Raw genomic sequence first — 25,768 nt, forward strand, 5'->3', positions numbered from 1 at the left:
AGAAACTTGATGAGAATCTGTTTTGTAATTCCTAAAGAAATCAGAGTTTCAACTCTTTATGCCCTTCTTGGATAATCATAAAACAATTTTAGCAGCCAAATGTGTAAGGGCAGCATAGAAAAACAGAGAGGAATTCAGGAATCTCTGTTTCCAATATACTTTTTACAAAGAAACACTGTGTATGCTCCTTTTATAAAAGACCCAAAGCTGTGAATCATCTCGTTTTGGGGGCTGGGGGGGGGGGGGGGCGGTTTTAGCTTTCCTGTAACTCTAATAACATAGATGCATCCAGCTCCTAAAATGGCCACCAAAGTTTTGACCTTTTTAAAAGTTCATTACCTGCTGTGTGGAATCAGTGTGTGTACAGAGGTTTGTGACACAGACACTGTACAGTGATGAGTCCTTACACTGCCAGGTTTATTACAACAATAACAAAATTAAATAAGATGTAGTGACGATCTGAGATGCTCCCAAGCCAAACAGCTCTCAGTCGGGGCCCCTGCTCTTGGCTCCGACGGCAGCCACGTGGCAGACCTCCACGTCCGCCCCCAGCCGGCGCAGCTCGTCCAGCCAGAGCATCTGCTTCTGCGAAAGACGGTCGTTGGGGCCCTTCACTTCCACCAGCTGAGAGACAGAAGGCCATTCAGGTAAGCTACAGGAGTTTCCACTGACAACTATTTACACAGTTTATCCTACTACACTGCTGTACTTACGTATAGCAAGTATATGAAATTCAATGAGCAAGTTTCCTGTTCTGTAGAAACCAGACAGTTCACAGAGAATTAGGAAACTGATGCACAACACAGAAGCTGAAAATAGTTTTAAAGCACGCACTGCACTGTTACTCTCCTGCTTAACAGCCCTCAGTCACTTTTTGTCAGGTCTGCAATTAAACCCAAACGTCTTGCCACGACCCAACCAAACCGTGTGATCTGGAGCCTGCCAACCACACCAAAGGCTTCCTCTCAGGTCCTGAGACACACAACGTCTGCCCACCCGAAGGGCCCTTCCTCAGGTTCTTGTTCCCGCTGCCTGGGCTATGTCTCCCTGTTCTTCATGTTCTGACGTCTTCTGCCTCCATGCTCAGCTTAAGTTCACCTCTGAGACGGTCCTGCCTGTGCACTTCCTCATGGTGTTTATCCCAAGGTAAAACTGCTCACTCCATGTAACCTCCGTGAAAGCAGAGCTGTGTCAGTTTTGTCCACTGCAGATCACCAAAATTCAAAACACAGCAATGGAGAACTACCCAAAATGAACTATAGAAAAAAACTTTTTAATAAACAGAGCATTTCAGCAGCCTAGTACGAGTTCAATTATAGTCCCCAAAGGGAAGAAGAGAGAGAAAAATATTTGAAGAAATAATGGCCAAAATTTTTTCAAATTTGATGGAAACTATACACACAAAGATCCAAGAAGCTCACTGAGCCCTAAGCACAGACCCATAAAGATCACAGCACTAAGAAACATCATAACTAAATGGCATAATCAGTGAAAAACTGAATCTCTTAAAAGCAGCCAGAATTTTTAAAAGCCAGAGGGGAAAGGTTACAAACTTCTTGTTGAAAACAAGACAAGCTAGACAACAGTGGACCAATATTTTAAGGTATTGAAAAAAAAAACTCAGAATTCTTTGCCCAGAAAAAAAAATCTTTCAAAAACAAAGACTTAAAGTCTTAAAATATCAATATATAAAACCTGAATAATTCATTCCTATCAGACCTCCATTTTAAGAACTGTTAAAGGAAGTTTTTCAATTTAGAGAATGATAGTACATGGAAATCTGAATCTATATAAAGGAATAACAAACATTAGAATTTGTATCTATGTGAGTAAATATAAAGACTCAGTCAACTGTAGAAAGCAAAAATAATGTGTCACAGGGTTTATAACATGTTGAGGTATAATGTGTGAATACAGCACAAAGGCTGGAAGAGGATATATAAAAATATACTGTTGTTATGGGCATGATAAATGAAAATGACTTAATTACAAATATATATATATACACACTGTTGTAAGGTTCTTTATATTATACATGGACTAGTACAACATCACTTAAAGGCAGATAATAAGTTTAAGATACACCCTGTAAACACCAATGCAACTACGTAAAACACAATGAAGAGTTACAGCTAACAAGCCAACAAAGGATAAAATGCAATCTTGAAAAAAAGCTGGGACTTCCCAGGTGGCACAGTGGTTAAGAATCCACCTGCCAGTGCAGGGTACATGGGTTTGATCCCTGCTCCAGGAAGATCCCACATGCCATGGAGCAACTAAGCCCGTGTGCCACAACTACTGAGCCTGCGCTCTACAGCCTGCAAGCCACAACTACTGAGCCCGTGTGCCACAACTACTGAAGCCGGCGTGCCTAGAGCCCATGCTCCGCAACAAGAGGAGCCACCGCAATGAGGAGCCTGCACACTACAATGAAGAGTAGCCCCCCACTCACCACAACTAGAGAAAGCCCGTGTGCAGCAACGAAGATACAACACAGCCAATAAATAAATAAATTTAAAAAAGAAAAAAAAGGAAAAAGGCAGAAAAAATAAGAGCTGAGACAAATAAAAAACAAGAATCAAGATGACAGGTTTAAAGCCAAACATGAATAATAACATTAAATGCAAATGTTCCAAATAGCCAATTAAAAGGCAGAGGTTGTCAAATTAGATTAAGAAAACCCAGATATATGTTGCCTACAAGAATATAATAAATTCAAATATAAAGATAAAATAAGTTAAATGTAAGAGAATAAAAAAAGTATCATATCAACACCAACCAAAAAAGGCCAGAGTAGCTACACATCAGTCAATTTCAGAGCAAAGAACCCAGGAATAAAGGGAGGTTGTTTCATAATAATAAAGAGTTCAATTCATCAAGAAGACATGACAATCCTACGTTTATACATCGAATAATAGAGCTTCACGATATAAGAAGCAAACACTGACAGAACTGCAAGGAGAAAGACCCAAATCCACAATTATAGTTGACGTCACATGACACCAGAAGTATGATTCATTAAAGAACAGATTAGTTTGTGACTTTGTCAAAAAAGGACTTGTACCAGAATTTTTTTTCATCTCAAAACTCAATAAGGAAGCCGCCAGCCTGTGATGGGCAACAGGGTGAGACCAGGATGAGGCACCCAGCCTACAGCATGCAAGGAAGTGATCACTCTTGGGGAGCTTAGAAAATCGCTCCCAAGCACCCTGGCCTCCTAGTGTTCATACCTGCAGAGTCCCTGCCCTTGAGTGTGGACTTGCTTCCAACAGAGGACACAGCAAAAGCAATGGAAGATCAGCTCATAGGAGACTGACTTCCATCTTGCTCACACCCTGGTCCCTCTCACTCATCAGCTCAAATGAAACACGCTGCCATGAGGGCAACTGCCCGTGAAGAGGCCCACGTACTAGCATCAAGGGTGCCTCCACCAACAGCCACCGAACAACCCTGGTCCTCAGTCCAGCAGCTCTCAAGGAATTCAATCTTGTCAACCACCATGGAAGGAATGCCTAGACTGTGGCCTCTGATTAAGTTGATCATAAAATTACGAACACAATTTTCCATTCTGGTTCAACTGACCTTAATGCAATGACTCTGGGAGCGCCACACCACCAGGTCAGGGAGGCCCCCTCGGCAGTGTCGGAAGTCCATGGCCAGGCGCCGGCACACGCCACTGAGGATGGGACCCCCAAGGCAGGACACAAGATCCTGGACACGAAACACAGGGGCAGTCAGCCCTCCCCTGGGATGGAGACCCTGAAGCCCCCCCAGTGACTGTAAGATGGGGGAGACTCAGTGTATCGTTCAGCAGAGATGGGTCCAGGGACACCAAGTGCCCTTCTGCCTCTTGTGCTGGGGCTCTAGAGCCGGTGGCTAAAATGCCCCTGGCAAGCTCCAGGGATCAGTTCTCCTTGGGTCAGTTACCAAGCTTCTGCCCAGTTGAGAACATCCAGGGAGCAGCTAAGGAAGAGGGAATTTGGGGTAAGCACTCAGGAGTGTGACAGTGATGACTGGCAAAGGCCAGTGGTCACGGGACAGGGATGGCATCGTCCCTCCAGGGACCATGGGCCAGCCCAAGGGAAGCGGACCATCAAATGGGCAGAAGGCGTAACTGGGCTTGTTCACGCCTGTGACTGTTTCCTCAGTAACAGAGGCCTAAGGGCTGGGGTACCCGCCCCCCGCCTTGAAAACACACACACGTACACATGTGCACACATGCCTGTGTGCATATGTGTGTTCTGTTACAGTTGCCAAAAGGACACCCCGCATCAGGGAGGCACTTTCTGACTGAATCTTGCCTGTGAATATTCACCTGGGCTTGCTGAAGAGAAGTGAAGCGATCCCAGCTGACAAGGGAGGCCACCCTGCCTTCCTGGGCCTGCCACGCGGCTGCCACCCAGGCCTGCAGGCTCTCCGCAGAGGCACCGTGAATCTGCTGCAGCCGGGCCTCGATGGCCAGAGCCCTGCTTGCAAAGAAGCTGTCCGTGCAGAGGTCCAGTGGGGCTGCCTGTGTGCAAGGAAAATAAGTTCACGCTGTGCCTGGGGAGGCCAGAGTCATCGGAAGAGTCAACACCCATCAAAGCTGGAAACTGGCCAACCTAATGAAGTTGACACATCCTTCTTCTCAAAAGATATGTCAAAATTACCTAAGTAATCTGATATAAAAGCAGCTTATTACACGAGTTTTTTTAAAGTAATAACTAGCAAAAGGAGCTTTTAGGTTAAACTGGTAGAACTCAGTAGGCAAATGTGAGAGCACCTGGGATTCCAGTAAAGTAGGCTTAAAGTTTAAAACTTAACCTACTTAAAATTTAAATTCTATGAATCAGATTTTAAAATTAAAAGCTATTCTTATGGTGGAATTAGCACCAGGATCCAAAAGAGGGGCAGGTTTCTGATGGCTGCAGGTGCGGGGCACCTGGGTGGGAGTGACTCATGTGTGTGCAAAATTCTCTGCGGCCTGAAAATGTGCCATGATTACCTGGTAGGCGTTTCTGAAGGCGTCTGGTATCCCGTCCATGAAGATGACATCCCACAGGAGGAGGCCGTACAGTGTGCTGAAGGTGGACCCTTCCCCGTGAATCCCTGAGACACGGTCACACATACAAGAAAAATCCATTTCTTCTGCTTTTTAAAAACCACCACCATATCCTACTGCCTACTCAATTTGAAGAAAATAAATTCTTTACATTCAAAAGCAAATGCTGTTTTGGTTCCATTCCTAGCTCATTTTTTTTTACATTATATTGCTTATATACAGAAGCCTTGCTTAAGGGCAAAAATCTTAATAATAATGAGAAAATTCAAATGCCCATTTCAGAGCCACAGAGCAGAAAAACGTAAGGAACCTGTTTAAAAATAAATAAAAGCAGATTCCCTGCTAGGGCTCTGCAGGTTCAATTCAGTGGGCCCAGAGGCGGGGGCACCCCTTGGAGGGCTCTAGGGCAGGGGTCCTTCGGCCTCACTTGAAAAAGGCTTCTGGTAAGGAGTCTGAGGCGGGAGGCTAAGCTCCCTGGGAGCCTGTGCCCTCTGACCCCATTCACCTCCTCCACCCAGCACTCCTCTGCCTCGGCCTGGACACTACCCGGGGTTTCTAAGACTCTGGGCTTTAAAGAAACCTTCTGCGTCAGAGACCACCCAGTCCAGGCACCACCCCCCCCCCGCCCCCAACCCACATCCAGATCAAATGATGGGGCAGTGACCTCAGAGTAGCCAGCCCCAGCCCCAGGCCATGTGAACGGTTGAGCAGGGAGTGAGCCCTTCCCGGCCCCTCGGCACACCTGACACCTGCACCCCCTGAACAGGCTGTAGCATCTCTCTGGCTGGCAGGCCAGGGGCTTTGCACACAAGGTCAGGGGCAGCACAGGTCCGTATCAAGGCCCCCTGGAGGCAACTCTGCCCCCTCTCCCCACCCATGCTGTGCTGTGCACCCCTTCGGCTCTGGACCCTGCCCCACAGCCCGTCCCTGCGATCCGCTCAGGCTGCCCTGGAGCCTTGCCCTGGAGCCCTGCAGGCCTGCCTGGCTCAGGGAGGCAGGCCTGGCTCTCCACCCTGGATGGCAGCATCCCTGAACCCTGAACCCTGAGCTGTCCGCATGCATTGGTGCTGTAAGTCCAATCATTTGGGGAGATCATTCTGAGGAACTCAGAAATAAACTTCCCCGGAGGGTCTGAGGTTGCCCTCCCACCAAACCTCCCCCAGAGGAAAGGCCCACGGCAGGGTTCTGTTCAGGTTCACTGCATCGATTTTAATAAAGGAAAAAATATTTTATATAAAAATTGACATTCCAGAATTGGAACTGTCTTTCAAGCTCACAGCTAAACTGAAAGCCTTCACTGCGTGTGGCTCACAGCCCCGACGCTGGGTTACAGGACTCCCACCACCGCCGTGGGGACCAGGACCTGCATTCTGTTCTTTTATTTCTAACCCTCCGGGTCTGCTGTATCTCTGTCATCACTGGCATGTGCACTTCATCCTCAATAGCATCGCCTTCCAGGTAAGTGATACAGATGTCATGCAGATTTAACCATCATCTTGAACATGCAACAGAAAGAGGCCTGTGTGTTATGAGGTCCCCTCCTGCAGGGTCGTTTTGTGTCCTCACTGATCCGAACACTCACATCACACGCCAGTGAAACGATGTCCTAATTTTCACATATGTGAAGACACCTGAGTGTTCTTTAACCTAGTGACCCTTCAGCACAGACCTCCTGGGGGGCGGGGGCAGTTTAAACCCCTCCCACCAGTCCCTCCAGGGTAACTGCCCCGCCCTCATCCTTGCCACAACAGGCAGCTGGGGCTTCCTCTGCAGTTCCCTCACAGTATTTATGATACTTTTTTCTTCAGTACATTCACTAAGGACAGAGATTGACCAGTTCCTTTTAACAGTTATAAGGCAAATACAATCTTTTCTTTAGCCCCAGCCTTAGACAAAGTGCTGAATTTGCAGCTCTTTCTCTGAGGCCAAAATCAAAGACAGAATGGAAAAGGGGAAGAGAGCTGATAGGGACACACACAAGCCGAGCCACCTCCAGTGGACAGGAGGGATAAGCAGATCTTAATAATCTTAACACACAGCTCTGTGCTGCTTTTATGTGAGTAGACCTGCAGGTGACAACCCGCGACCTGGCGCAGGCCCTGCGGCACAGGGTGGCCCCGCACGCATGTGCAGATGGGTGCAGCCCCTCTACTGTGTCTGGACCGCAGTCCCTGGGCTGCTGACAGCACACAGGCCATCACACACGGGTCACCACGTGTCTTACTCGGGTGTTTCTCAAATGGCCAGTCCCAACTCCCAAACGTGGACCCCTTGCCCTCGGCATCTCCTGGCTGAGACCCGCATACCGGGTGATGGCCCAGGCGCTAGGAGGGGGACTGGGGGCTGCTCCCACCACTCAGAGGGGACACAGGGACACAGGCTCGGGAGGAAGTGGGGCGACAAGATCCAGGTCTGGTCCATCCTGGCGGGCCTGCCGCATCCCCTCGCCGGCCAGGGACGTTTATCACCTCCCTGAGGTTCCAGTGCATCTGCCGGCCGAGGGGTCTCTCCCTCTGGTGCCTTTACCCCGAGCAGCAGAGACTCTAGGTGCCCTCACCAGGCCTCCTCCCCTCCCCACAAGGGCCGATGGGAGTCCTCGGCCCCCAGTTCCTGGAACCAGGCAGAATTAATTCCCACTTAGGCTCTATGGGGTTCAGAAAGCAGCCTCTGAACAAAACCTACAAAATCTGAACGAAGAGGATGCTAAGCAGCCCAGAAAGAAGAGAACCGGGGGCACCTGGTCCTGGTCGCTCTGCATCCCTGGCCTGAGACACAGAGAGCATCCCATCAGCAGCTCAAGAAGCAAAGTCCCCCTCATCCCCGAGGGGCCACAGACCACCTGCCCTGCAGCCACACACACCTATGTACACACTCATACACACACAGCAGCCCGGTTCTGCAGGAACAAGTGGTGTTTCTCTCTCAAGAGGTCACATCTCTCATTTCACTGTGAGGCCTCCGTTCCCAGGAGATGCATGAAAGCAGGTGCCGCTGGAGGGGTGGGTGATCACGCACATTCGTGCACGTTTCTTGGGAAGGAAGATGGGAAAAGCTCCGATTCTTGCTGACGTTTGTTCTCCTCCCTCACACAGGCTCGAGGGAGCTCATTTTACAAGGAATGTGAACCACAGCTCTTTCGACTAGGTCTCTGGTTCCAGGTGGGACATCCTGCCAGGGCTCGGCCCTCGACCCCCTTAACATCACCCCCGAGGCTGCCCACCCCTCTTGGAAGCAGCCTGGCCCCAGGTCCCCCTCCTCTGACCAGCTGGCTATCGGCAGCATCTCCTTGTCCTCCACCCTGTCCTGTCCCCCTGCCTGATATGAGCTCTCCAAGGGCAACCTGGCCTCCCTTGCTCCCTTGCTCCCTTGCTCCCAAGAAGGTGCCGCCTTCACAGGGGGCAGGTGTACACACTGGCTGCAGGGAAGGACATGGCCCTAATGAACTGGGGCAGTAAGATTCTCTCCCACACCCTCCAGCGCCTCCCACTGGGGACAGGACAGAGCAATGACACCGCCTACTGTGGCCACACCACCCACTGCGGCCACAACACCTACTGCAGCCACGTGCCCCAGCGTTACCCTGGTCGAAGCCACAGCGTCTGTAATGGGCCAGTGCCAGCTCCTCCACAGAGCACAGGATGGTGGCAGGGGCGGCCCCTCCAGCCTCCAGCACGAAGACAGACTTGCCCATCCCACGCTGCGGGCACAGCCGGCCTGTGACGGTCACCTGGGGTGGGGGCGCGGGGGGACAGCCGTTAGCCTCCCTCCTGCTCCAGCCCTTCACCCCCGGCTCTGCTGCCCCAAGGATATACTGTCCTCCACCCCCGAAAGGCCACCCATCTTTAGCACAGCTCCGGGCTGTGTGACCCACACCCTGGCAACCGTGACGATGCGGGCAGGTCACCACCTGGCCCCAGGGAGCACAGGGCCCCCAAGCTGCTCTCCGGGGCCCTGACCGGGCAGGGGGGCCTGGCAAGGCTACGAGCTGCTGTCTCAGGAGTTTACAGGGTCACAGCCCCCACCAGCCTGGCCTCCCGACACCTAGGTGAGGACAGGGCAAGGCTGGGTCACTGCCCACAGGCGGCCAGAGGGTTTTCTGAGTTGACCAGAAATGTGTGCTGAAAACTGCTCTAAGGCTGCATTTAGGAAAAAATCCAAAAATGCATCCAAAGTGCCCCAAGAATATTTGCTTACATGTTTGACATCATCCACGGTGACTTCTGGGAGCTGGCGCAAGAGGTGCCCGTACTTCTGGCAGCTGGGAGACGCCCGCAGGCGCACGGCCCTCTGATAGAGCGAGAGGCGGTGGCCCGTCCGCACATCCGGATCCGCCAGCCCTGCTGCGATGCACTTGATGGCCTAGCAAAGAGCACGATGTCCGTCAGGGTCTGGAAGGCCCCGTGCAGCATCCCCTTGTTTCATGGGATGGGAAACCCCACCATTAATTAATCATTCATTTTGCTAACTAGCAGCGGGCAAAGCAGCCCTTCCAGAGACAAGGACATTCCCTTAAGTCTCACGCCGACACTCTCAATGTACAGATGAAGCACAGACCCCGATGCAAATGTGTGGGGCACAAGCGGCTGTTCTCCCAACACTACGTCCTGGGGACACGTGTGGACACGGCCGATCTCAGCTGCCACACCCTCAGGAGACAGAGGAGGCTGGAGAGAGGAACCTGGCATGGGGGCACCTGGGCACCACCCAGGGACTCAGAACGCAGAACAGGCACCTCCAGGGCAGGGGCCTGGGTATCTGACCGCCTCCCAGTCCCTGGGTATCTGACTGCCTCCCTCATTTATAGGGAGAAGAATCTTAGGTTTGAAGGAGTTACGCATTTTCTAAAGTTATTCAGAGCTGGACAAATAAACAAGAACACTGAAAACTACAAGCAGATATCGCTTCACACCTACTAAGATGACTGTACCCAGAAAAACAGACAATAAAAAGTGTTGGCAGGGATGTGGGAGAAATTGGAACCCTCCTGTGTTGCTGGCAACAAGGTAAAAATGATCCAAATTCTGTGAAAAAGGGTTTGGCAGTTCCTTACAAAGTCAGACATGGAATTACCATGTGACCCAGCAACCCCACGTCTAGGTACACGCCCACCACAACTGAAAGCAGAGTTTCAAACACACACTTGTACACAGTAGCGCTATTCACAACAGCCAAAAGGTGGGAGCAACCCACGTGTCCATCTACAGATGGACGGATAAACCCAATGCTATCCCTCCACACAATGGAGGGAAGGACACGCTCACACAACTGCAACATGGATGAACCTGGAGGACGTCATGCTGAGTGGAATAAGCCAGTCATAAAAGGATAAAGATTACGTGATTCTACATATATGAAATACCCAGAACAGGCAGATTCCTAGAGACAGAAGTAGGTTAGAGGTAACCAGCAACCCGGGGAGGAGGGAAGAGGAGTAACTGCTTCACAGGAGCAGGGTTTCTGTTCAGAGGATGAAGAAGTCTGCAAACAGACAGTGGTGACGCTTGAACAACATGGATATGAACTGCTCAGATCCACTTATACACAGATTTCTTCCAATAAGGACTATAGCAACTGCTGGGTCCACGGTTGGTTGAATCCACAGACGCAAGACCTCAGAAAAGGAGGGCCAACTACATAGTTATACATGGATTTTTGACTGTGTTGGGGGAGGCAGGGTCAGCGTCCCAACCCCCGAGTTGTTCAAGGCTCAGCTATATAATTAATGCCACTGAACTGTGTACCTAGAAATGGTTAAAATGGCAAGTTTTATTTGTTATATATATTTACCACAATAAAGGAACAAAAAGTAAAAAAAAAAAAAAAAAAAAAGCCCTGAAAATCAGTAAAGCTCAGGCCATCAAGTGGGGTGCTCCAGAGGGATCAGGCAGAGAGAACAAGGCCCCACCACCTACTCTGCAGCCCCGCAGGAGCAGGGCTGGCCGCAGGGCGGGGCGGCTTCAGGCTCGGCCTGGCCTGGCTGCTGGGCACCTATGGGTGCCCCCCTGGAGACTGACATACAGAAGGGAAGGAATGGTGATAAAACAACAGGGGTCATGAGCGTGGCCGGGAAGACCTTTGGGAAAAGGCTAAAAGGAACCAGGATTTTGCATCAATTTCAAAGATAACCTCTGAGTATGAGTGAATGCTCCCATCCGCAGAGCCGAGCGAGGGGAAAATCTATAAACTCATTTGAACCTTTATTTCAACGAAAAAGGGAGGCAGTGTGTACACACCCTCTGTCCACACTTGGTGAGGGGCCAACAGGGGCCTCTCCTGCCCTGTGAGCCCATGTCAACGCCAGGCAGGGAAGCACCACGCCCGCCTCCAGGAGAGGAAACAGCTCTCCTGGCTGGAAGCACTTGAGGTAATAAAGCACCTTTTCAGTTTAAGGCAGTAAAAATAGTAGGTCATCGTCCACGCCCATGGTCAATTTTTCCAGCCCTCCATCACCCCGATTCACTTGACCTGCCCCTGGAAAAACAAAAGCTCCCAGAGCCATGGTGCCCTCCGCTCAACACAAACACGAGGCCAGAGGGGACAAGGGACCGCAGGCAGCCACACAGTGGGCCACGGTCACTGCCTCTGAAGGCCCCACCCTGCTGGCCACAGCAGCTGGCAGCCAACAGTGTCCTTGGACTTGCAAGGTCCCACCGCAGAGAAGGCAAGCGCCCAGGAGGTGGGGCACCCACCCTGCTGAGTCAGACACCACGTCTCCCAGTGGAAGGAATGCCTTTCTTCCATCTTTCTACCAGGAGGCCCTGGGCACTGAGTGCATAAAACCACAAGCCACCGTTTCCAAAACAAAAAGCACCTGCGTGAAGGCAGAGACATCTAACCTTCCAGCTCCCTCCACCCCTAGAACTTCACCCCTGAATCCCAATAGGACCCCACGGTCACCCCCATGTTCTCACCCCTGCTACTTCTTCTGGAGTCGGAAGAACACAGACAAAGAAGGATGTTTAAGAAATCAATGTTCTGGGACTTCCCTGGTGGTCCAGTGGTAAAGAATCCACCTCCCAATGCAGGGGATGGGGATTTGATCCCCTATTGGGGAACTAAGAGCCCACGTGCTGCAGGGCAACAAAGCCCGCACAATGCAACTACTAAGCTCACGAGCCTCAACGAGAGAGCCTGCGTGCTTCAACCACAGAGCCCAGACACCCTGGAACCCACAACTAGAGAGAGAAAAACCCACACGCCACAACTAGAGAGAAGCCCGTGTACTGCACCTAAGACCCGAGGCAGTCAAAAAAAGATTAATTAAATATTTTTTTAAGAAAAGAAATCAACGTTCTAAATCAACTGTAGTCCAAAATAAAATTAAAATTAAAAAGAAATCAACTTTCTAATTACATTTAGATTCTTAAGGTATTAACAGTTTGCTATATCTGTTAAATGTATGCAACACTGAACAAAGGCTGGGTGGCCCCTGCGGCTGAGTACCGGCTCCAGGCGCTTCAGGTGCTGGTGCAAGTTGAGAGCCAGCCGGTCCCACCACCGGCCTCTGCTGTCAGGACAGTACACTTCCTGGGACAAAAGGTTTTCAAGCTCCTTGACGGCCTCCTGTGGCAACAACAAGGGACATGCATTAGCTGCTACACACCAAGAGACCGTCATTCTGCTGAGTAGTCAGGAAAATTGGCCAAGTATATCTATACAGCACCCCTCTCCACGCTAAAGTAAGGCCCAGGCCCAGGGACTGCCAGCAGGGGCCCTGGGGAGGCACCCCTTCTCAGAAGGCCCCCACCACCTGGCGCGGCTCTAAGACACCACACAGCACTCTCTGCACAAGGTCGGCAGCACAGACCACACGCGGTCAGGCTCTGGGCAGGAGCGGCAGCGGGGCTGCGGGCTCACGTGCTTCTGGGAACCCAGCTGGTCACAGGGCTGAGGCTGTGAGGAATCGGGGAGGGGGCAGGACAAGATGAGACGCTCTTCACCCACACCCCACCTCAGCAGGGAACTTTCTGGTCTAGGTTTACTGGCCATGCTTCATGTTCCTCTCCGGTGGTTCCTGGATCGCTCTGAAGGATCTCATGTGACTCCTGAGAGATGCACAAACCCCACAGACACACGTGCAGGCCCACAGATTCCCCGAAGCCAACCCCACGGGGCCTCTTGGGGGACCCACTGGCCCAGCTCTAGCACATCCTCTTTGTAAAACACCACGTTTCAATACACAATAGAAGCTAACTCCAGCAATCTCACAATGTTTAGTACCAGGAGGGATATGACCAAACTTCTCATTCGTGATTATACATTATTTCTAGACCATCCACGACTGCTGCCAGGGAAACAAGAGCAGAGGTGAGGTTTCCACCTCCTGGGTTTGGGTTGACCCTCCCCATCACACAGGGGGTTCTGACAGCCGCTCTGCTCTGGCTGCAGAGACTGTCCGGGGCTCCCTGCTGGGCGCTGACCGTCACCCCAGCCATCCTGGCGCACACGCGTCAGCTCACAGCAGGTGGAACAGCAGGTCGCCCTCGGCTGTCTTCCCACTGACCCAGGAGACGGCAGGCGCCCACAGGAAGCAGGTCCTTGGCACGTCACCGTGCGCTGACCGCGCACTCAGGACAAGGCCAGGCAGGCCCCTCCTCAGTAACAGCCAGGGGCGGGGCCTCGTGCACTCACCTCGTACATGTGAAGTCTCTGCAGTATTTCAACGTTTCGGGACAAAATCCTCGTATAAACCCACCCAACGGTAAAACACCGGAGAAAGAGTGGTAAATTCTTGTGGTATCTAAAACAAAGACGTACACCAGCGGTTTAGTGCTTTGGTTTATGAATTGTAAGACAATCATAAGAAGTGACAATGCAGACTGAATTCCTACTTTTTAAGAAGATATATTCTGAGCACTGCCTGTCATGTGCAATTTTCTACACCACAAATCTACGTTCTCACAGCCACCCTTCCGAGGTCACCTAGACAGCAGCATGAAATGCATCCTGGAGGTCAGCAAACGCCAGCCCTCAGGCCAGACTTGGGGTCCCCATCTGATTTTATACAAACCAAGCATGATTTCCTCATTTATAAATGGTTAAAATAAGTCAAAATGAGAAAAACAGTCTGTCGCATGTGAAAATTACATGAAACTCACATTTGGCTGTCTGCAAACACACCTGCATTGGGACAGCCCTGCCCACTCGCCCCGGCGGGGCCTGGGCTGCCTTCACACCAGGAAGGCAGAGGCCGGCGAGCATGTGGCCAGCAGAGCCTGACCACTGCCCAGCTGGCCCTCCACAGAAGAGGCTACCAACCTCTGCCCTACAGGAACCCAACTTCCTGGACAAGAGATCTTGTCTTTTCTTTAACGAAGAAAATCATCTGTTAACTTGTTTTAACCATTTGTTTTGCCGTTTGGTCTGAGAAATGTTAAGAAATTTACCTAAATTATCTTAAGAAAACTCTCCAATGTACGTGCACATCACGGGTAACAAGTTGACTGGCTGTCTCCTTTCCCAAAAGGCCTTTAAGTAAATGGCTCACTTTTGTCTGAATTACTCCCAAACAAAATAGGGAGAAAATATTCAGTTATTTTTTTCTTAACAGTGAACACCAGTTTCCTGGCTACGGTTTTTCAGTCCATATCATTTCTGTATGGAGTTCTGCCCCAAGTGTTTTTTTTTATTATTATTATTTTTTGGGGGGTACACCAAGTTCAATCATCTGTCCAAGTGTTTTTTTGAAAGAGACATTTAATAATATTAATTTTTCTCGTCACTATGCTAACAAGAAAGGAAAAACTTTTTTTTTTTTTTTATTTATTTTTTTTGGCACACGGGCTTAGTTGCTCCATGGCATATGGGATCTTCCTGGAGCAGGGATCGAACCCATGTCCTCTGCATTGGCAGGTGGATTCTTAATCACTGCGCCACCTAGGAAGCCCAGGAAAAACTTTCTTAACCATACAGAATGTGTTTAACATTTATTAAGCCAAAAAAAAAAAAAAAAAGAAGGATCACACACTGTGTACTTGAACTTTTGAAGTAAATGTTCGACTTCATTTTCTTTTTCAGAATAACAGCTGCTGGAATTTTCAGCAGGAAGAAGACACCTGGCACAGTCCCCATTGCTTCTGTCCTGAGACCAGGCTTCCCCCACAGTTACATTCAGCTGACCAACGCCCAGAGGCCAGCCCACCTGAAGGCGGCAGGCCACTGTCGGCCACACAGGGACCAAGTGTATAAATTCACCCCAAACTTTCAGACACGTCCTTCTAGTCCCCCGGCACTCTGACTCCACGCAAAGTTAAGAAGGAAATTCATCTTCACACGTTGGTTTCACCATAGAACAAAAGGAGTGTGTTCTTCACGAAGAAAATGACCTTAAAGGGTTAGAACAACTTGGTCCGTCAGTAAATTTTGACAGGGACCTGAGAACCACCTCACCTCAGGGACGGGTGGTCTTTCAGTCTGTCCCAATCCTGCTTCGCAGACCGAGCGAGCTCCCTGGCTTCCTCCCAGGCCCCGCTGGCCATCGCCGTGGAGATGTCATTCAGCATGTGCGCGGCCGCTGCGTACCTGCGGGGGAACCACGCCATCCAAGCTTCAGGGGTGAACAAGCAAAGCACTGACACACACAGTTCCACATCCTGCCCCCCACACCTAACTCTGCTTTTGAAAATACGAGGGTTACATTTTATCTCAGTAATAATTTGATGTATTATCCCACGGGAGTAGCCTAGAAGAAGTCAGACAGGCTACCCAACCAGAAAGATGAAAACATTCACACCCTTCTCTTACATAACACATCCATTATATGATCAGCTCTTCATTTCTGGCCTTTGGTGCCCATTCATTCATTCAGTCATTCATTCGACAATCTGGCAGCAACCATGTAAACAGGTAATGGACTTCAGAATTACACACGAGTGTAGATTTGGTAACTTAATCATTAAGCCAGGGGGATGCTACCCAAGCTAAGAGAATTATTTGGGATTTTCAAAGATAACTTCAGGGACAGTCTTTGGGAGAAGGCAACGCTGAAATGTTATGAACTCACTTAACTGAAGAAAGACAACTTCCCAGTGCATCTTTAGATACCACAACAAAGACGTTTGCCCAATCAGTTCTATAATACTGAGTACACAGTCACTGTGTTCTGGACTCACACTTAAAAGCATGCACCAGCAATATGTGCAAATACAATCAAATAAGAGTAAAAGATATGTGTAAAACTGAATTACTTTGCTGTACAGCAGAAATTAACACTGTAAATCAACTACACTTGAATAAATTATTTTTTTTAAAAAGTAAAAGAAATTGCCTCTAAATGTAAAAATTTGCTCATGAACTCTTCGATCTAACTCTCTTATAATATGCAACTGGACAATTCTAAGGTTGATAAGGAAAGAGAAACAGGGAGAGGGTGCCCGGAGGCTGGCCCACCCAGCAGGAGCACCCTCCTGCCAGCCTGAACCAAGCCCCCTTCACGAGCCCACGGAGCTCAACGCCATCCCCACGGTGCCTCCATTGCCACCTGCACAGTCACCAGCCCTCCCTCTCATCTCCCAAACCTTCCCCCATGCTGCCAAGAACAGCATCCCTTCCGCACCCTGACCTCTGCCCTCCGCCCCATCTCCCGCCCTCCCTGAGTCTGGCTGAGAGCATGGCTTCCCTGCCGCCCTCTCATGTGGGGCCGGCTCTTCTCACTCAGGGCCAAGATGGATGGAGGCACCCTCCTTCCTTCCCACCACCGCCTCCAAATCCTCCTTCCCTCCAGGAAAGCCCCCATCCTCCGAAGCCCACGCCTCCTCCTTGCGATCCCTCTGCCTTGCTCTCCCCGTGTCTCCCGCTGCAATGGCCACAACTTCAGAATTCTCACCTCTTTTCAGACACCCATGAGCCCGCAGCCACTGAGACCTTCTGTCCCTAATGGGCCGAGTCACCCTCAAGATGCTAACTTCAAGTAACTTTCTCATCCACTGACCCCCGCCCCCTAGTCCTTCCAGCTCGTTCACTGCTGACAGGAACTCCCACTGCCACCAAGACCCTGACCTGAGGCATGGCTCCCACCATGACCAGCCACAGCCACAGTGCCTCCCTTCCTGCAAGCCCACAGACCCCGCCTGGGGCAAGCGGCCCCCCACTCAGTGATGAACACACGCTGGCCACAGGCCCACCGTGGTCATGGTGCCCGGGCTGCCCACTCCTCTGGGCCTGGACCAGTTCCCTAAATCATGCTGAAGATGATCGCAAGGCCAGGCCAGCTGGCTTCACAAACGAGCCCCACCTTGGCCCAGCCCTGCTCTAGGGACCCTGGCCTCCACCATGGTAGCCTCAGCCCTGCCCACATCCCAGCCCTGCTGCAGGTGCCCTGGGTCCCAGGGGGGTCTCCTCTTCCTCCTCCACTGCCTGCCTCTACTTTTCTATGGGTTTAGATTCCACTCACACACACCCGAGTATCCACCACCCTTAAGACACGAGGGAAGCAGACCGCCCTGCCTTCTCAGGCTGCCACAGCAGGGCTGCTTCTCTGATGCCTGCTGGAACCGACCTCCCCCTCCCTGTGCATGGCTCCTGCCATCCACTGCCCACCCCGATGGGCCATCCCTCTCAACCTCACAGCCTTTCCTCCGGCCATTCACTCGAGCTCCAAGCCGACTGCAGATATGAGACACCCTGTCCTGATATACCTTCTTCTCTGGTCCGCCCGCTACACACATCCCTGGTTCCCTCCTGCCTTCCCGGCGGCTCCTCCACACTGCCCGACTCCTCAGCGCTGGCTACCAAGCTCCCTCCTCCTCTTCTCCCTTGGGACCTCATCCCCTCAGGCCGCTTCATTGCCACAGGGCCAGGGACATCCCCACCCAGAATCCCAGCCTCCCCCCAGTCCCCCACTTCATCTGATGGCACCACAACCCACCGCAAAACTCCAGAGCCATGCCTGACTCCTTTCCACCCCCCAAGTGTAATCACAATCACACTCATAATCTAATCATAATCTAATCATAATCATAATCACGTCTCGTCTTTTCTGCCCCAAAACATCTCACACTTTCACTTCTCTCCAGTGCTCTCCCCAGCCCAGCCAAGACCTTCACCTGGACCACCGAGTCTCAATTAGTCTCCTGCCGCCCCCCACTCCGCCACTCCACAGGATGCTTTTGTAAAATGTGCACCAGGTCCCTCGCCTGCCTAAACGCCTTCCCCAGCTCCCATCCTCAGCAGATACGACCCAGTCGGTTTACCAGGGCTCCGAGGCCCAGGATCCCCTGGCCTGCAGTCCTGTCCAACTTCCCCTTCACATGGCCCCTGGGGCTCCAGCCAGAGGTCAGCAAGCTCTCTCCTGCCCACAGAGCCTGGACGCAGGCACCCAGACTCTTGCAGGGCCAGCTTCTTCTTATTCTCAAGCCTCAAGCCAATGGCACCTTTCAGGGACACACTCTGTCTCACACTCCAACTACACAGTAGGACTTCTTCAGCCTGCCCCACATATTATTCTGTTTTCTTTCCTATCCGCCCCAGTAAAACATCACCCCACACTGCAACTCTACCACCTGGCACGTAATAGGTACTCAACAGTCAACCCACAGGCACTGAATAAATGAGAGAAAAGAAACAAAAGGATCAATTACTTCAAGCACCAAGGTGGTGGGAAAGGTTCCTCAGGCCAGGTGTCATGTTATAGGTGTTGTATAATCACCCTTCCAGAAGTCACTTCAACCCAATTTCATCTACACATGTTACGGCCCTTTGCATAACAAGAGAGTTTGAGTTATTTTTAACATTTACAGGATACCTACTTTCTAAAAAGAAGATGTGATGGTTTATTTTTTTCTCCCTAGCCTCCCCACTTCTGAACTTGTCAACCACGGTTTTGTCAATCACAGAACTGAAAAGTGACCTCCCTTAGAGACACAGTAACTATGACAACTCTAACAGCAGGATGCACTAAGAGACTCCCACAGGCCGGGCTCTAAGCACGTTACACGTCTCAGCACAGATCTGTGGGAGTCTACTATCAGCTCCCCGTTTTGCAGATAGGGAAACAGAGGCACAGAGAGGATTCACGGTTCATTAGAGAGACTGGAGCTTGGCTTCAGAGTTCTCACCAAAGAGAACAGCACAAAGTCACTAAAAACGAAGAGGTAAAAGGACATGAGACAACTGAAAACACAATCAGAGGAAATATTCTTATTAGAAGATTTGACTAAAATATTTATTCCAGTTGAACACAAATAGGATATTGAACTTCCTGATAACTAAGGCAAAATGGGCTAAAAGCAGTTCATACTGACTCTGTTTTGATTCAATAATCTCAATAGCTTATTTTTTAAAGCACATACTAGACAACAGTTAAATGACTTCCTTAAAATCAAATATCAGAATCAATTTCTGCTAAATTTGAGTCATAAACCTTAAATCAAGAATCAAAAGTGACATTTTAGGAAATTCAAATTAATTTCTCTTATTACAGATTTTTTTTTTAGGAAATCCAAGTATTTTTTTTCCTGTAAGACCTATTCAGTATTTTATCAAAATCTACTTTTGCCAAAGTAACCACTTGCTAAACCCATGCACCAAAATAGATTCGTGAAAATGTCTATCTACTATCTATCGTGTACATGATTCTGGTATACAGTCCACGAGTTCGTATTAGCTTTATTTGAAGTGTTATCACTAGGAAAATATTCAGCCTTGCTCGTGCCAACAACACACTCACAAGGCAGGTTTATTCAAATGTCTATATTTAAAAAATGCTGGACTTCCTAGGTGGCGCAGTGGTTAAGAATCCACCTGCCAATGCAGGGGACACAGGTTCAAGCCCTGCTCTGGGAAGATTCTATATGCCATGGAGCAACTAAGCCCATGGGCCACAACTATTGAGCCTATGCTCTAGAGCCTGGGAGCCACAGCTATTGAGCCCATGTGCTGCAACTATTGAAGCCCACACGCTTACAGCCCGTGCTCTGCAACAAAAGAAGGCACTACGATGAGGAGCCCGCGCACCACAATGAAGAGTAGCCTCCACTCGCATCAACTAGAGAAAGCCCGTGTGCAGCAAGGAAGACCCAACGCAGCTGATAAATAAAATAAATAAATTAATTAATTTTTTAAAAAATGCTCTCTGCCAAAGCTATTTGGAAACATAAACCAGGGGAAAATTTTGTAGCTCTAACCCATAACTCACTGGTTTTGGCAACCTTAATCTAAGCACATTTCTGCATTCTCCCTATAGTCTTGGAAATGTAAACAAGTGAGGCAGGAAGATGGCAAGAAACAAAAACTTCAAAAATGATTTTGGCTATGAATTCATGTTGTGGATGGCAGAAAACAAAACAAAACAATAAAGCCTTCTACGTAAATTTAAAAATACACAGATTTCATAGTGAGCAAATACGCTCTTACCTGATGAGATCCTCTCTATCCTGGAAGATTTGGGTTTTCCGATTGACGGTGTACCTGGGAAACTCCATGCGGCCGAGGTTGACCAGCAGCACCGTAGAAAGCTGGCCCTGCCCACCGCAGGCTGCCTCTTCATCTTCCACTGAGTCAGTCAGTGAAAACAGCAGCAGGACCCGGGAAAACACAGCCCGAGGGCCTCTACAGACTCTCAGAGACTGTCCCGCCAGGTCTTTAGCTCTGAAAAATACACAATATGGAAATAATTTTCTGGTTTTTAAGCGTTTGGATATCAGATTTCACAACGTATTTCAAGCTAAACGGCATTCATTATTGTAAGCCCGAAGCAAATCTCCCACCTCCAGCTGTGTGTCGTTAAAGCATTTCTTAACCTCTCTGGGCTCAGAACCCCACCTAGGAACATGGTGAGGATTAGATGAAATTATAACTGCAAACAATTTCACGCATTGTTTGCCTCAATAAAAGAGCGCAATAGGGTTTATGCTGGTCCTGAACATGTGAAATACCAGGAAAACTCATAAAAGTGTTATCTGACATTAGCAATTCTCAAATCTTGACTCCAGTAACAATTTAGATTAAATAATAGGTATTTATTTAGAATGTCATTATCAAAGGTTGTTGGTAAGGCAGCATGTTAAGTCCAGGGCCCTCTGGGTCTAAAAATCTGAACACCACTTACGGCAGGGTTTCTCTACTGACATCCGAGCCATGCAACTCTTTCCTGGGGGCTGCGGGTGGGGATGGGGTGCTCAACCTGTGCATTAGAGGATGCTCAGCTGCATCCCTGGCCTCTGCACACTAAATACCAGCAGCACCCACTACCCACCTTAGTTATAACAATAAAAACGCCTCCAGACGATGCGAGGTGTCCCCTGGAGGGCAAAGCTGCCCCCAGTTGAGAGCCACTGGTCCAGTGGAGGACCTCACACTTTCCTATCAGCCCAGAAGCTATTAAACCAAAAGCAGCGCTGCATCCCTAAGGCGTTCAGAGACCAGTGCCACCGTCAGAGCCTCAAGGACACAGGGGTGGGATTCCCACCACACTACCATTTACTTGAGGACCACTTATCTACAGAGACCGACAGAAAGTACCCTCCTCCTCCATTTCCATGCAAAGCCCCAAGCATGTCCAAGAGACTGAGATTCCAAGCTGCAGAAGGAAGCATTAAATATGACAAAATGAATAGCCACTATCCACAAGGATTGAGAAAGTGTGAATAATGAGCCTTTTTCCATTTCCTCGTGATAACAACAGAGGCGGGTAACCAGGTATTACCTTCATCTGGAGCTGTCAGAGACTCAGATTCCACTACTGGGCTCCACAGTTTAATGAAGAAATAAAGTACAGTTTTAAAGGACACTGTCCATCAACAGACAAATGGACAAAGACAATGTTGTATATAATGGAATATTAGCCATAAAAAAGAAATTCTTCCATTCACAACGAGGATGGATCTAGAGAGTATCATGCTTAGTGAATAAGTCAGACAGAGAAAGACAAACACTGTATGTTATCACTTATTTGTGGAATCTAAAAAATAAAACAAATCAATGTATATAACAAAACAGAAACAGACTCATAGATACAAAGAACAAACTAATGGTTACCAGCAGGGAGAAGGAAGCAAGGAGGGGCAAGATAGGGGTTGGGGAGTAAGAGATACAAACTACTACATATGAAACAGATAAGCAGGGCTTCCCTGCTGGCACAGTGGTTAAAAATCTGCCTGCCAGTGCAAGAGACACGGGTTTGATCCCTGCTCCAGGAGGACCCCACATGCCATAGAGCAACTAGGCCTGTCCACCACAACTATTGAGCCCGTGCGCCACAACAAGAGAAGCCTCAATGAAGAGTAGCCCCAGCTCTCCACAACTAGAGAAAGCCTGTGTGCAGCAACAATGACCCAATACAGCAAATAAATAAATTAAGTAATTAGTTCTAAAAAACATATAAGCAAGAAGGATATATTATATAGCACAGTACAGAGCCATCATTTTGTAATAAATTTAAATGGAGAATCATCTGTGAAAATACTGAATCACTGTGCTGTACACCTGAAACTACTGGGTTAGGCCAAAAGTTCGTTTGGGTTTTTCGTAAGATGATATGAAAAACTCGAACGGACTTTTGGGCAAACCCAATAATATAATATTGTAAAATCAACTATACTTTAATTTAAAAAAACTTTAAAGGACAGTGATTTTGGCACAACTAAAATAGTCTTAAGATTCTCACTTCTCTACAATTCCAATGTCAGTGATAAAAAAATGTTCATCTTAATTCTTTTATTTCTGTTCATATGCTAAGTGCTTACACTAAGGGCTAATTTAATGTTCACTTACTTACAGAGTGTTATACATAAGATTACCATGAAATACTTAAGAAATACAATTAAAGAAAGGACTTAGAAGACATTTAACACACCACAGAGATGAGGATTTTATACTTCTAAATCAATTAACTATAAATATATAATCCATTAAAAAGTTTTTAAAAATCTACAGCATAAACTTGGTGTTGGCAATGACATTTTTCTTAATAATGTATGCCTTATTTATACCTATATTTTACTAAGATTAGTATTTGTAGTATCTTCCCAACAAGGATGGGCTCTTGACACGTAACAGCTCAGTTACACACACATATTATACAAAATAAATAACAATGACATTGTTTTAAACTGTTTGCAAAAGCATTATCTTAGCTCATCCTTAACTCCAGAAAGTGGATTCCTAGCCTAAAGCTGATATAGTTGTACTTTATACATAATATGGGCAGAAGAAATAAATTCTAAAAGTTTTTTCAATATTCCCCAATCTAAAAAAAGTTCAACAGTCTTATAAGGACACAAGAAACCACCCACAGATTTTGGTAAACTTTTATGTTTCAACTAAAGAGAAACTGCATATTAATACTGACAGATTACATTTCAATAAAAAGCTTGTTAAAATAAAACTTTGACTGAGTAGCTTATACTTAACTCCTACAAGGATAGTAGTTAAAACTGCATTTTTCCTGAATAATAAAACATTAGAATTCGCCAAGGGACTAGTGCCTGTAATCTCCTGCCTCCTCCTTTTTCTTGGTCCTGGAAATCAGTATGGTATCATAAGAATTAGGGATAGTAAACCAAGAAAGAATCCAGACTCGATAATTACAGTTTTCCACTTTCTCAATCTAACTGCAACTGAAAAAAACAACTGTAATTTGAAAACATGTACCACCCATTATAAGAAGTTAATATGTGCTATCAATAATTCAAATGTTTCTATTGTAACAACAGCCACAAAACCTTTTCAAAATCACTGCACCGATGCCAGGCTGATTCTTGCCCCAAGTGCAGACTGAAGGCTGTTTGGCCAACTTGAGGAACGCGTCCACCAGGTGCTGCTTCTGTCCATTGGGATTCACCAAGTGGAAGGTCTTTGCCAGGGTCTTCAGTTCTGGAGCAGAAAGGAGCTCGAGCACCTCAGAGAGTTCTTGCAACTCAGATTCTGAAATATTTTTTTAAAAAAGAAAAGTTTAAAGCAGTTTTAAATAAGTTTACTATTTTCTAGGTTTATTTACTTTAAGAAGAAGGTTCACCTACATGCAAATAAAATGAAATGCTGCTGTAGAAAGTAGCATTTCATTTTAGTTTGCCAAACTGATTGTTAAAAAATATGGAGGGCTTCCCTGGTAGCGCAGTGGTTAGGAATCCGCCTGCCAATGCAGGGGACACGGGTTCGAGCCCTGGGCTGGGAAGATCCCATATGCCGCGGAGCAACTAAGCCCGTGCGCTGCAACTACTGGGCCTGCGCACTAGAGCCTGCGAGCCACAACTACTGAGCCCATGTGCCACAACTGCCAAAGCCCACGCGCCTAGAGGCCATGCTCTGCAATAAGAGAAGCCCACGTACCACAATGAAGAGTAGCCCCCGCTCACTACAACTACAGAAAGCCCGTGTGCAGCAACAAAGACCCAACACAGCCAAAATAAATAAATAGATAATAAAAAAAAAAAAAAAATGGAAAACAGATAATTCACTAAAGTTATAAAATGACAGAACTTCTAAGAAGTAAAGGAAAATCTGAATAAAATAAACACCCACATGGATAGCCAATGATACATTCACTCACTGCAAAACCTCCAGCTGGGCCTCTCCAGAGCAGGTCAGAGTCCACTGCTCATCAGCAGGCCTGTGGCAGGGAATCCTTTCATGGGGTCACTCACTCAGCACACATGTGTATGTCATCCTACCAGGGGACCCAGACAGCAAGCCTGACCCAAGATGCAGCTGAGTAACAGCTGCTTGTCTCTGCCTTCAGTGTTCAAGCTTAGGGCAGGGCCTTCTTCCTCCAGTCAGCAAGTCCTCCCTGGCTGTACACGCCTGCCAGGTAGCACCTGCCCAGAGCACACTACAGTGAGCAAACCGTGCTCCCAGGGAGCTCACCTCCTAGCATAACAAATATGTTGGGAGTAACAATTGCTACAAAGAAAAATAAAGCTGGCAGCATCATGGATGGAACTAGAGATGATCTTACTAAGCAAAGTAAGTCAGAAAGAGAAAGACAAACACCGTATGATAACACTTATGTGTGGAATCTAAAATATGGCACAACTGAACTTATCTATGAAACAGAAATAGACTCACAAACAGAGAACTGACTTGTGGTCTCCAAGGGGTGGGGTAGGGGAGGGAAGGACTGGGAGTTGGGATTAGCAGATGCAAACTATTATGTATGGAATAGATAAACAATAGGCCCTACTGTATAGCACAGGGAACTATATTCAATATCCTATAAGCCATATGGAAAAGAATATGAAAAAGAATATACGGGTGTGTAACTGAATTCCTTTGCTGTACAGAAGAAATTAACACATCGTAAATCAACCACACTTCAATAAATTTTTTTTAAATAAATAAATAAAAGGAGGAAGAATGAACTAGGAAAAAAAGAAAAAAGCAAAGCAAAGCTGGGTAGGGCAAACTGCACTGGTGGGAGGTGGCCATATTTGACACTAGGTGGCCAGGCAAGTCCCTGACGAGGTGACACGGAGCAGAGCTGGATGACATGAGGGCTGAGCTGAGAGGAAGCAGGCACAGGCTCTGAAAGAGAGGTGCACTCAGCCAGAACACCCAGGGAGCAGAGTGAGGGGACAGCCAGGGCCACTCACCACCGTGCTATGCAGTCCACAGGCGGGACCTGGGCAGGACTGAGGGCAGCGGTGGGCCACTGGGGTTCGGCTTTTGTTGGTTACCAGTCATTTAAAAGTAAGTCAAGGCTCATTTGGCATGCCTATTACACCTGTAGATTTCTGGAACCTGTACCCAATCTTCCGGGTCAGGTAGGGACACAAGCTCCCCAGTGTCCCTGAT

At 48.3% G+C, this 25,768-nt stretch overlaps 1 protein-coding gene across 4 annotated transcripts in view; it reads right to left on the reverse strand.

The window, feature by feature from the left end:
• Positions 1-393: 393 nt before the first annotated feature.
• FAN1 (FANCD2 and FANCI associated nuclease 1) overlaps positions 394-25,768 on the reverse strand; it is a 30,204-nt gene continuing 4,829 nt past the window's right edge. Inside the window, exons 4-14 of one of the 4 annotated variants that reach the window (XM_057720332.1) lie at positions 23,701-23,902; positions 20,393-20,626; positions 15,431-15,562; positions 13,673-13,781; positions 12,485-12,604; positions 9,236-9,400; positions 8,597-8,768; positions 4,985-5,088; positions 4,316-4,510; positions 3,583-3,711; positions 394-624 (exon numbers count right to left, since the gene is read on the reverse strand). In XM_057720332.1, the coding sequence (XP_057576315.1) occupies positions 487-624; positions 3,583-3,711; positions 4,316-4,510; positions 4,985-5,088; positions 8,597-8,768; positions 9,236-9,400; positions 12,485-12,604; positions 13,673-13,781; positions 15,431-15,562; positions 20,393-20,626; positions 23,701-23,902 (1,700 nt within the window). In that variant the 3' untranslated portion in view covers positions 394-486. Of the gene's footprint in view, positions 625-3,582; positions 3,712-4,315; positions 4,511-4,984; positions 5,089-5,121; positions 8,071-8,596; positions 8,769-9,235; positions 9,401-12,484; positions 12,605-13,672; positions 13,782-15,430; positions 15,563-20,392; positions 20,627-23,700; positions 23,903-25,768 lie in introns of those variants that run through there. The other 3 variants (XM_057720333.1, XM_057720334.1, XM_057720335.1) reach the window with 3 other exon arrangements.

The sequence above is a fragment of the Hippopotamus amphibius genome, chromosome 2 (genome assembly GCF_030028045.1).
Source record: "Hippopotamus amphibius kiboko isolate mHipAmp2 chromosome 2, mHipAmp2.hap2, whole genome shotgun sequence".
Taxonomy (NCBI): Eukaryota; Metazoa; Chordata; class Mammalia; order Artiodactyla; family Hippopotamidae; genus Hippopotamus; species Hippopotamus amphibius.